The following is a 12,511-nucleotide window of genomic DNA, read 5'->3' as shown; positions in this document are numbered from 1 at the left end:
CAGTTGCCAATGTCAAAATGTAACTGTCACCATGACTATACATTAAGTTTAATTTAAAAATGTAAAATACAAAAGGTATTCAATCTATTGACAGATACAGCCCATAAGTCAATATGTTTTTTCCTTGTGAACAGCTGTACTTGACCTGTATAACAGGTGTAAACATCTCATAAATGTTTTTTGAGCCAAAGAGAAAATTTTATTTATCACATGCAAAAAGTGATTTTAATTCACTTGTGTAAATGATTTAAGAATTACTCTGGCTGTGCTACTGGTTCTTGCATGAGACTCATTGTTTCATCATATGTTTCTTTAGGCTTGATAATACATTTCAGTCAAGTGAGTTCCCATCTTAAGCATCTCCCACTGTTTGCACTGTTGAGTGGCGGACTATTCTCGGCACAGCAGGTGCACTGCTGTCAGACACAGCTGCACAGCACAGCAGTGCTTGCTGGAGTTTTTATATCTGTCAGTACTGAGTTGAGAATAGTCTATCAGCCAAATACTATCCAGCCAGCAGTGGTCTTTTGGGCAGAAACTACCCAGTCACATATAATGGCAGATGTTTTACTAACCAGAGAAGGTGGCTGATATGATGACAGATGTTTTGTCTCCCCAAAATATCCAAACACCTGTAGTTTCTGTAGTCAGAAACGGGCCCCTGCTGAAGAGTAGGAGGATGGGTAATACAACCTGTATGTGGTATTGTATGAGCTATATTCTGCACACCAAGGTGTTTCTAATTAATATATCGTTATAAAGTTTGCAGAGAGTATAGGCATGCTACCTAGAGTTTGGACAAGTTTTCATTTTGTTGGTTGTTTAAAGAGCTAATAATTACCAAATGTGAATTTAGTTGAATCTTTCTCAATATGAATCATACATGAGTTTTTGGTTGTTAACCTAGCCAGACACTGTATACTTTTTGCCCAGCTATATAAAAGATTGATTTTCACTGGTAGGACTGCCAGCCCAGCTAACCAGCTGGCATAACATCTGCTTGGACCTCATGAGCTTCCAAGCATCTGACCCTGTCTGTTTGCTGGATACCTGATGCTGATGTGCTTGTGACATCCTGAGCAACAGCCAACGTTGTGTCTGCTTTCAATGACAACACTAGGAAGACTGACTAGAGACAGAGTTGCATTGCATGTTGCACATACATTGACTGTTCAGATAATTTTTTTCAAATGTTTCAAAAAAAAAAAACCACCCAAAAAAACACCCAGAAAACCAAGCTCTAAAAATTGAGATCTTTTGGTGTTTGGCTCAGACAGTAAAATTGTTAGGTAAGGTTTAGTTCCGCCGAGGATCTACTTGATCAGATTACATGCTTACAAACAATTATGATGTGTATTATTTATTGTATTTAAATGTAATCAAATTTATGATTAATATGTTGTCCAAAGTACCTAATGAACACAAATTTGATTAACCGGTAACAGAAGAATAACATTGTTTGATTAGTGCTAAGAGTTAATTTCAAATAAACGATGACTAAAATCTGAATTGGCAGGTTTTATTATTCATGTCACAAGGAACATTTTTAAATCATACACAAGGGTGCGGTGGAAAGCTCCATTTGTTTACACATAAAGCACATTTTGATTTGTTTGATTTTAATTTTTTTTTCCTGAACCCCATCCTTGATTTTAGTGTTGTAAGTTACAAAGGACTTGACAAAATTTGCAACCCTAGCAGGTGCCTTGTGGCCTGCCATATTTCATTATCCAGTCCAACTCAAGACTTCTAAATGGTATTACACCCATTATAATTTTATTATATTGTATCATATCAGTTGGTGAACTGTGATTTTATTATGCTGGAAGCAGTGTGTGTTAACTACTCTGACATCAGTGAGGTGGTTATTGTTTTCTTGTTCCTGCAGAATCGAGTAAGGAGCAGTTTGCGTCTACAAACATCGCAGAGGAGCTAGTGAGACTGTTCCGGAAGCAGGTGGAGCATGAAAAGAAGGAGATGATCTTTGAGGTGCTGGCTCCGCTGGCTGAGAACGGTAAGATGCGGAAGTTGAACTGCACAGAGAAAAAAGGACCTTTTAAGTAGAGTAGTAGGCTAAATGAAATCACTTTCACTGGTGTCAGAAGAAAGACTTCTCTTACTGTTTACAAGAAGATCTTTTGGTGGTCTTCTGATTTTTAAAGGTTTTACTGAAAACATCATTGTTCCAGCACTGCATGGCATTGATGAATCTGCTGGACAGGTGATATGCATAATGTGAAACCTCTGCGTGTTGTATCCTGACTAAATGTAAATGTGCACACCGTAGTCCATGTCCTACTGACACACGGCCTGAGAACTGAACATAGGGGAGTGCAGACCACGAGCCTCCACGACATTTCATTTGAACTATAAGTGCAGCCTGTCATTTAGTGTGACATACCACACTCCATGCCTCCCTGTTGTGACCGGATGTGAGAATTATGATCACCCTGTTTTGTGTATAAACATGTGTGGTGTCTGCAAGCATTGAGCTCTGAGTTGCCAGTATCTAAAAGGAGGGTTAGAAAATGTTGCTAGATTAGTAGAAGAAATATCACAGTGTTTTTACACTGTCTAGAATAACTTTGTGACTTAGAATCTGCTATTTGGAATAAAGTGTAACCACTGGAATTATAGGCTTGTTACGCATAGGGGTCTCTCCAGACATACCAGTTTTAGAGATTGGTCTACAATTAGCCAGATGCTGGAGTTGTTTCAGCTCCGTCTGTGTTAGGATAATAAGTGCTGTCATTTGCCCCAGTGTCACGGCACCCACAGTGGGAGCCTGGGATCTGGGAACAGCTGTGCTGTGCACTGCTTCTGTGCCATGAAATCAGCTCGTGTGTGTGTGTGTGTGTGTGTGTGTGTGTGTGTGTGTGTGTGTGTGTGTGTGTGAAAGAGAGATGAGGCGAGCATGTAGGCTTCTTTGAGAGAGATGCATGCCTTTCAAAGCTTGATGGACAAAGACAGAGAGAAAAGGCCAGGGACACACTGAAAGGGAGGTGTGTATGCTGTGCATGTGCATGCTGGTGAGTGTGTATGTGTGGGTGAAACACCAAAGAGTAAATAAACCTCCGGAGGAGAGCTTGTCAAGAGATTCATGTGGTACAAGGTAAAGCCATGAGAGAGCATGAAGCAGAGGGTGTTTACAGGCCTGTGGGCCTATGGAAATGACTAGAGAGGGATGGCGAGAGAGAGGATGGTCCTGATTTCCAGACGAGGGCTGAGGGTGCGAGTGGGTGTGAAAGTGTGAGTGTGAGGGAGGGGCACAGAGTCTCTGTCGAGGTGCCGACTGGCTGGTTGCTTGTTACCCATCTATGCACGGTGCTGCCCTCCCTGACTGCCGGTCTCCAAGACAACGTCCTACTTAAAGCCACAACACACAACTAGAGGGGGGAAGCATGTATCTGTGTGCATGTGTGAGTGAGAGAGATGGAGGTAGAATACCTGTTATAGTGTTGCAGGAGGTTTTGTAGCCAGACGGGGGAGAGTGAGTGAAGCAGTGATTTGTGTACACCTAACCCCTGTTCATGTGTTCAGGTGTGTTTATGATTTTGTCCATGAAGGAAAATTGTTTGCTGATGGATTAATATTTGATTCTTTTTGTTAGGATAATTTTCACTTCTGATTATGGCATATTAATCTTTTTGTTTGTGTCTGTCTCTATTTAGTAATGAATGTTATGTAATGTAGCACATTAAATACTAGACACTTAGAAATGTTATACTTCCTTTAGTACCTAACAATGCAAACAGGGGAGTGCTTCAGGAGGGTGCAAATCCTCTGGGTAATTGCTGAGATGATAGTAATGTGCTAAAGAGATCCAGCCCTGTAGAATTAATCAAAGTTTATCCATTTAAACTAACTGCCCTCTCTCTCTCTCTCTCTCTCTCTCTCTCTCTCTCTCTCTCTCCCTCACATTTCTCTCTCTCTCTCTCTCTCTCTCTCTCTCAGATGTGATCAAGCTACAGCTGGTGGAGGCAGGCCTGGTGGAGTGTCTGTTGGATGTGGTTGGTCAGACGGTGGACAGTGACAGAGAGGAGGACACGGCTCAGCTGAAAACCGCCTCTGACCTCATGGTGCTGCTGCTGCTGGGAGGTGCCGCGCCACTCTTCTCTGGGCCCTGGTTTCGCTTTCACGATGTACAATACAGAGCACCGTGGAAAAATTAGGCGCTTGGATAGATCTTCAATGCCCAGGAGAGCAACTGGGCACTGAGCTCTGTTACAGACGGCTAGAAAATATTTTTCAGCAGAATTCCTTTTGCAAGGCTTAGGCATTAGCAGTAGAAATGGTAATGCATAGAGGACTGTGTTAATTCAGTCAGAAGCAGGTGGTAGTTGGTGACCGCATTTAACTCTGTGTGGGTTAAAAGCATCTAGGTTACCTTTTGAATGAAATGCATGGTGTCTTCACTGTCTGTAAAAACAAACAAATGATGTGGAAACATTTAGATATATTTTAATTTCATATTAGGATTACTCTAACAGCTAAACACTGATTTGTCTCAGGCTTAGATGAAGTTCCTTGAAGTATCAACTAAGATGCATTAGATTTTTATAAATAAATCAAAACAAATCTTGACCTGTGAATCCTATTTTATTTAAATGAATAGATTTATACAGTAAACACATCCACAACTGAAACCTCATTTACACTGGCACCCTTCACTACATCATAGACGGTCCATAACGTCTGTGTTTGGACTTCATACACCAGCACAGATTTGATGTGCAGTTGGTCAGCAGTAGTCCTGACACGGGGGAAGCCAGTGAAGCCCCTTTGTTGACAATGTTGTGCTGTGTTTCCCCCTTCTCTCTGCTTAGCAGGCAGGAACACGATGCATTTTTCATCTCTGGCTGAATAATTAATGTTGGCTGAATGGCGTGTGGGGTGCTAACACTTCCACTGGGTGTTTATTTTATGGATGTCATTTGATGGATGAAGGGGAATGCTTTCTTTGGGGTTTCCCTTAGCGTAGGGAGGGGTGTCTGGGATACTTCCTCAGATCAGAGTGCCGTATTTAACTCTATGTTTTGGTCCTGTTGGTGAGCTACCCAGTTTATGCAGAGCCTTATTTTATACTACAGTAGCTGCTTGACTACAATAGTACTTTTGAGTAATGCTTTGAGGATTAATTAGATAATATGCAACCATTTCTTATATTAGAGTACACTGAGTGATAAATCTACTCTATTGCTCTATCTAATTGAATGCGACACCTTTTACAGTTGTAAGATTCAGTACTACTGGTACTACTGGAGTATACTCTAGTGACTATTGTACAAATCGTTTGACTGACTGTACTGGAGTCTTGTACCCTGAGTTGTTAACATTAATTGGTCTCTTTACTGAGTGACCTGGGTTTGACCAGACGGCGAGTGTTAACTGGAAATATTTCACCTACATTTATGCTGGAAATGTGGATGAACGTGGCAGATTATCCTTTCCTTCTTTTTTTTCCCCAGACGAGTCAATGCAGAAACTGTTTGATGGGGGTAAAGGTAACGTGTTCCAGAGGGTTCTCTCCTGGGTTCCGTCTAACAGCCACCAGCTTCAGCTAGCTGGCGCCCTGGCCATCGCAAACTTCGCCCGCAACGGTGAGTTCTATAGCTGGAGTCCTGATCAGTTCTAGTTTGACAAAAGCAATAGTGAAATAAAGTTTTCTTCATAATAGAATGTACTCATAAATCGTTGCTCTGCATTAGTGTGCATAACATCCTTAGCTTTCCAGGCTGTGTGTGTTGCTCCAGTGCTGAATATCGATGATGTCTGTTTGCTACCCTCACCTTCACTGTGATTGTGTGTTACACATACCAGATGCAGACATGCAGAGCAAGTCGTGCATGCTCTGGTGCTGAATGTCCAAATAAAGGCCTGGACATTGTACTGAGGGTTCCTTTGAGATCCCTTAATGTTTATAAAGATACATACCTCAAAAAGACATATCCCTATATGACCATATAAATTGGAATTAACCTTTTAAAGGAAAAGTTCAACTTTTAAAGAAATGCAAACACATTTTCCACATGTTTCTGTTCAATACAGGCAACTTGAAGTTAATACAGCCAGGATACTAGCTAGAATACTAACCCGAATATAGAATTACAGTTTTATGCTGAAAACAATTTCAGAGGATACATGGATATATTCATGAATAATTCACACAATAGCCCAACGCTATAAAGAAATTACTTCTAGAGTCTTAGCCTGAGCAGTTTTTTCTGAAGTGCCTTGTCTCCTCCTGTCATCAGATGGGAACTGCATCCACATGGTGGACACGGGCATTGTGCAGATGCTGCTGGACCTTCTGGACAGGCATGTGGAGGAGGGCAACGTCACCGTCCAGCACGCTGCTCTCAGTGCCCTCAGGAACCTGGCCATCCCAGGTAAGTGCCATGCTACGCCTACACACCTGGCTCCACCCAGCGGGGGGCGTGCCTAGACAAATCCCGTGGGGCGTCACAGTTTGGTGCCGCTCCCGTTTCTGGGTTTATCGACGGAGCTTTACATTTGCTTTCACATCCCCCTTCTCTTCATCAGTGGTGAACAAGTCTAAGATGCTCACGGCCGGCGTGACCGACGTGGTGCTGAGGTTCCTCCCGTCCGAGATGCCACCGGTTCAGTTCAAGCTGCTGGGAACGTTACGGATGCTCATCGACACACAAGGTAGCTGCTGGCAAACTCCCAGAACACCCCAGTTCACCTGTGCTTTTGACCATTTCCTTCGGACTACTCAGATAAGAGGGGCATGGGGAAACGACACATGTCCTCATTCTAGGAGAGCAGGACCACATTCATGTCTCCTCTTGCAAAAGCTCTCTCAGGCACACAGTGTCCTTACTTGGCAAGTGGCAGCGGGAGAGCTGAAATGAGGTAGTCTGGAAGTGATCGCGAAGTGGGTCCCCCATTTCTGTGATGCAGAGAACACAGGGAATTGCAGAATTGAGGCATAAAATGGATATAAAGATGGAAATGGGTGGAATTTAAAAATAAAATGAAATCCAAATCCAAACATGCTTCTGAAAAAAGCACATTTCACAGAAGAAGCAGTACAGAGTCCTCTGCAATGCTAGATATTTCACTCTGGATGTGACTCACTCTGTGTGTGTATAGGTCACCATGGAAAATATTCCTGCAGTGACAGTGGGAATAGGGATGAGTTTTACCATAGCCTACTCTCGTGGGAATGATGGCTAATAAAATGCATAACAACTCAGTAACAGTGAATGCATTTTGCCCGTGTTGTTTACTTTAAAACGGCCTCTGTTCTGGGGAATTTTGTTATAGTTTTCCTTTGAAAAGTTCAAATACTGATGATCAGTAAAAAAAAATAAAAAAAAATTCAGTTATTAAGATTAGTATTATTCCAAACAATATTTGTGTTTTCAACCTCTCAGGACTAGCTTCCTTTTTCCATCAGTCCTAAATCAGCTAAGCTGCAACATATTATAGCCAAGTAAAAGTCAACAGAATCACAAAACCTACAAACACTCCATACCTCCATTTTCATTTACTGTTGTCTCAAATATGCCACATCAGTAGTGATATCACACCACTAACTCTCTTACTTATTGTGTAACATTATCTCGGAGTTCAGACGTGGATATCATCATTTCACCCCTCCACCATTATTCACAATCACATGTCCCAATGTTATGTTTGATGTTTAACTCCCCCCACCGCACCCTGCAAAATAATTCTAAAGCAGTCTGTTTTTAAAAAGCCCTTTTCTCAAATTCCTTAATGCTGGAAGAAATGACATTAAGATGAAGGAATTTACAATGAATAGGCCCTTCGTGGTTTGTTCATTAGCCCAGCCTTATCTGTTAATGCTCTCTGTCAACTGATCTAGTGGGGGGGGGGGGGGAGGAATAAGCCACTAACATGCCATCAACAGTCTCATTCTGCAAATGTTGAAGAACATCAAACCTTTAAAAGTGCGTCACACGACACATTCTGCTGCAGTATATGATCTGAACGGAGTGGCGGGAAATTCCGCTCCACTTCAGTTCCGCTCCAACTTTTCTTGGAAAACTGTGTTCGAGATGCATGCCGTTTCAGAGTCCACGACGGATCCTTTGTGGTAGCGATAGCCTCACCGTACTTATGTTTACCGTTAGGAGTTTTAATTAGGGATATATTTTAAATAGGTATTTATATTTTTGTTCATTTTCATGGTCTGTGTGAAAGTATCTAGAGAATTCCAAGCTTGTAAAAATGTATGACCTGTAGCACTGGAGCGATCTTGGAGCGAAGAGAAAACGCCAACGTTCCAATCTTATGAAACCCCGCTCCTCTGAAATTGAGTCGTCCCTCTCCCTGATTCGCTTTCAGTCTGTACCGCTCACGTACTCTGATCGTGGTGGTCTGGCATTAAACAGCTTTTCTTCAAGTTTTGCCAGCATACTCTAGATTGGACACAAAAAGACACTTGTGGTGATTAAGGCAAATCTAAAACACACCTCAAGAACAAAGCCTAATCAAGCTCAACCAGTATGTGCTCTTCAAAGGACGAATAGAGAGAACAACAAAATTGTTAGTAACTTGGTAAAAAGACTCATCAGCTAACTGCAAGCTGCCAACTGCACTTTTACACTGAAGGCCCTCATCTATCGATTTCTTTCACCCCTCCGTCCTCTAAGGCCCATGTTAAAGCTCTTTTGAATTTTTTATGTAGATTTTACAGATGCATTGATCGATTGGCTGCTGAATAGATTTGGCCGGTTTTCAGTCATAGTCATTACTTTCTAGTTGTATTTTCTTAAAGGAAAAAACTAAATCCGTATCAGTAGTGATGTCACAAAATAGCTCTTTTACTTATTAATTATTCATTTTATGCATCAGTCTGAACAGAATCTACTGGTTTTCAGCCATAGTCATTACTTTCTATCTGTATTTTCTTAAAAAAAAAAATCCAAATGCCGATAAAAAATCTAATGGAATTTGGGGAAAAATTAAACAGGCTGTCCTAGCAGACTACATTTACATTTACGGCATTTAGCAGACACTCTTATCCAGAGCGACCTACAAAAGTGCTTTGTCATTTACTCATAGAATATATCCAAGTACAGTATAGTAGGTTAGAGTCAAACATACCAATGAACCAGAATACTGTAGAATACAGGGATGAATGCTGAGACCTAGAAGACTACCCCAGCAAGGGGTATGTGGGGGCGCAGTGGGCAGTGTGTGGGCAGTGGGACTGGCAGCCTTAACCCACACTCACATGGAGCTTTTAAAGGAAATCAGAGTGAGCTGCCGAGGCTGTCCACACTTGTGCTCTACACTCACTCCACTGCTTTTAGGACATGTTGAGAAAGTAAAAAAAACCTAGAAGTGTGATGAAGCTGCAAAAGGTTTAATCTGTTTTGAAGTGGTATGGTGTGGAAGGGAGACATGGGCCTTTCCTAAAGGAGAGGTGTTTATCAATATGTTTTATGTCTGTGTTCCACAGATATTTTTTGATGGAAGATTCTAGTCCACAATTTGTCACTTGAGTGTGTATTCCCATGTTTGTTTAATATATTTATATGTTTTAGCCTCCTTTATGATTGTGTGTGTGGGTGCGTGTGTTGTGTATGCGTGGTTTTAGCGGATGCTGCAGAACAGTTGGGTATGAACCGTAAGCTGGTAGAGAGGCTGGTGGAGTGGTGTGAGGCCAAGGACCATGCAGGCGTGATGGGAGAATCCAACCGCCTGCTCTCAGCACTCATTCGACACAGCAAGTCAAAGGTCTGAGAGGGAGACACCGGCACACACACACACACACGCTCAAGCAATCTATATACACTTGTGTAACCATAGAATGTATTGTAGCAATTCATATTGCTGTTGATATGTTTTTGCTTTCAAACAGGAAGTTGTTCGGACAGTCATTCAGTATGGTGGTGTAAAGCACTTGGTTACCATGGCAACGAGTGAACACATGATCATGCAGAATGAAGCACTGGTGGCCTTGGGTCTCATAGCAGCACTAGATTTAGGTAACAAAGGACTCAAAACTTGGGTAACAAAAAACAAAAACATTACATGTGCTAGGTAGGTAATACTAGTGAATTTACATGACATGCTGATAAAACATTCCCTTAGGGTTGGTTTTAAGTCTTTTCTCATATTACCACTGGCTGGATTATGCTTGCTGCTTCCTGTATGGATTACCCATCTCATTCCATGAAATCATGAACAATTTCACACACAGTTTCAAATGCTTTTTGTCAATGGAAGCAAAACCTTTTCCTTATTTGAAATGTCCTTTTATTTTGAACGTCAAAGTTTCTGTCTGACTTGTGATAGATTCAGCAGAGAAGGATTTTGTAGGGGCCACACTAGTGCAGGTGCTGCACAAACTTCTGATGGAGGAGAAGAGCGCTCCTGAGATCAAATACAACTCCATGATCCTCATCTGCTCCGTCATGGGCTCAGGTGAGGGAGGTGCATTCCCATCAAGGACAGGAAGCACTTCCTAACATGCTGGAATGGTATCAGAGGCATGATTGATGGGAACTTTATAGTCTTGGATACATAACTAGACAATGCTTGCAAGATTTCTAACAATTGTTTTTGAAGTTTGCTGGGTTCGTACACTTACCATACTTCTGGTCTGTCTGTCTTTCTGCCTACAGAGCCGCTTCATAAAGAAGTGCATAGCCTGGCCTTCATTGACGTGGTGTCCAAGCTACGCACCCATGAGAACAAAACGGTGTCCCACCAGGCCTCACTCACAGAACAGAGGCTAACGGCACAGAGCTAAAGGACTCTTGTACACCCCGCCCTCCTACAAACATGTGCACACACACACACACACACACACTCTATCCACTCTGCCTGCCAACCTTTCCTGTACACGCCCATAACCTCCTATTGACCTCACCATCTCCCACTGTCGTGTGCCAAGGTATCCCATTCCTCTGCCCCCGCCCCTTCCCTGCTGTAACGACTCCTCCCTGCCCCCATGCTGCCTGTGCATGCGTTCCTGACTCCTGCAAATAGGTTCTGTGAGATACCAGAGAGCGCATTTTCTTTTAAACAGACCGCAGCTGTGATATGAACGAAGCATCCGCATCTCATGGAGGACGAAGACGACGGTTTTGAAAATGCAAAAAAAATAATAATAATAATAAAAAAAAAATTTAAAAGTAGATAAAAAACAAAAAAGAAAACCACACACACACAAAGAACTAGACAATAACCACATGAGGGCTAGAGGAGGAAGTAGTGCAGCCATACACCCATGCTGTGTAAACCCCACGTGTTGCGTGTAGCTTGAGTATCAGCCAATTTTGAGACCTGCATGTTTTTTATCTAGTCTTATTTAATGGTGTATCCATGTTCAGCTATCCAGACCTCGCTCGTACGATACATGGACCCCACCCCCCACATGCCTTTGATCTGTCTGAGTAGAGATCAAGATGTGTTTGTACTGTATATGGGACATCTGGACCTGAGCAGACCCTTTATGTTATACCTCCTGGTCCTAGTGTGACCCATGTTCCTATTTATGAAGTCACTTTACTGGCAAGAGCTACTTCAATTTCACTAGTCTGTTGCATTTTTGAAATAGAATATTATTGTCATATGGACATTTGAACAAATAATCTTGTCTTGGAACCAATGAATGAGTGGCACTTTTTGTCACAAGAGTTCATGGATATCGTTTGGGCAGCCTAACCCTAATCATGATCATGGTTGTTAGTTGAGTGGTTGTTGCAAGAAAAGGAGGAACAGCTGGGTCTTGTGACAGCACAGTTTCACCCGTCAATAACTTTTTACTGTAAAGATTTTTTTGGGAAGGAGCCCTATGTATAGCATGACTGCCATTTACAGCAAGAGTAAGAACACTGTTTAGCAAAATGGTGTATGGATCATTTATAGATCCATAGAAGAATGCATCATATGAAAGACAAAAGGGCTCAGACAAGTTGGTGTGCATGTGCGCGTGCAAGCGTTCGTTTGTGCGTGCGTGTGTTTTCTTCAAAGGTGGCTGAAATACTGCCAATAACTCTACAGACAATGAGCGAACATTGAATGAACATGCAACCTAGTTGGAGTGTCTTAGAGAATTGACTCTATGGGCTCTATTCCTGTGCTCTCCATCACACGTGCATCTGATACTGTGGGCCATTCTTCTCTCGCGAGGTGGATTTTGCATGTGTCCGGGTTTGCCTTGTCGCAGCCCCACGCAGCAGAACGCGTGGTTCAGCTGCACTCCAGGCTGCTGCACGAGCCCCGTGTGGCCTTTCTTTCTTTCTCCAGTAAATGATTGTGTGTCAGGTTTGTACCCTTAATGAACCACACAGCAATCCGATGTATTCATAGCAACTGCATTCAAAATATAAACCCAATTAGTTGTTGTAAATGTAATTGATGAATTGTAAATTTTGGGAGATTGAGACTCATTATTAAAGATGATTGCTGGCGATGAATCCTTGTCCGACTTTTGGGTCAATCCAAGATTTATGGACGTTTCTGCAAATTAATTTTAGCCACTTTAAAAAAACTGCATGGGATC

General features: G+C 42.2%; 1 protein-coding gene across 4 annotated transcripts in view; it reads left to right on the top strand.

Moving 5' to 3' along the window:
• Positions 1-12,425, top strand: part of rap1gds1 (RAP1, GTP-GDP dissociation stimulator 1) — a 32,815-nt gene extending 20,390 nt beyond the window's left edge. For all 4 annotated transcript variants that reach the window (XM_035519942.1, XM_035519944.1, XM_035519941.1 and 1 more), the window contains 9 exons: positions 1,889-2,014; positions 3,955-4,098; positions 5,469-5,600; positions 6,255-6,389; positions 6,544-6,669; positions 9,596-9,735; positions 9,860-9,986; positions 10,297-10,425; positions 10,626-12,425. In XM_035519942.1, coding sequence (XP_035375835.1) covers positions 1,889-2,014; positions 3,955-4,098; positions 5,469-5,600; positions 6,255-6,389; positions 6,544-6,669; positions 9,596-9,735; positions 9,860-9,986; positions 10,297-10,425; positions 10,626-10,753 — 1,187 coding nt within the window. In that variant the 3' untranslated portion in view covers positions 10,754-12,425. The remainder of the gene's footprint in view (positions 1-1,888; positions 2,015-3,954; positions 4,099-5,468; positions 5,601-6,254; positions 6,390-6,543; positions 6,670-9,595; positions 9,736-9,859; positions 9,987-10,296; positions 10,426-10,625) is intronic.
• The last annotated feature ends 86 nt before the right edge of the window (positions 12,426-12,511 follow it).

The sequence above is a fragment of the Electrophorus electricus genome, chromosome 19 (assembly GCF_013358815.1).
Source record: "Electrophorus electricus isolate fEleEle1 chromosome 19, fEleEle1.pri, whole genome shotgun sequence".
Classification (NCBI taxonomy): Eukaryota; Metazoa; Chordata; class Actinopteri; order Gymnotiformes; family Gymnotidae; genus Electrophorus; species Electrophorus electricus.
The sequence above is the reverse complement of the archived record's forward strand: the minus strand, read 5'-3'. Positions and strand labels throughout refer to the sequence as shown.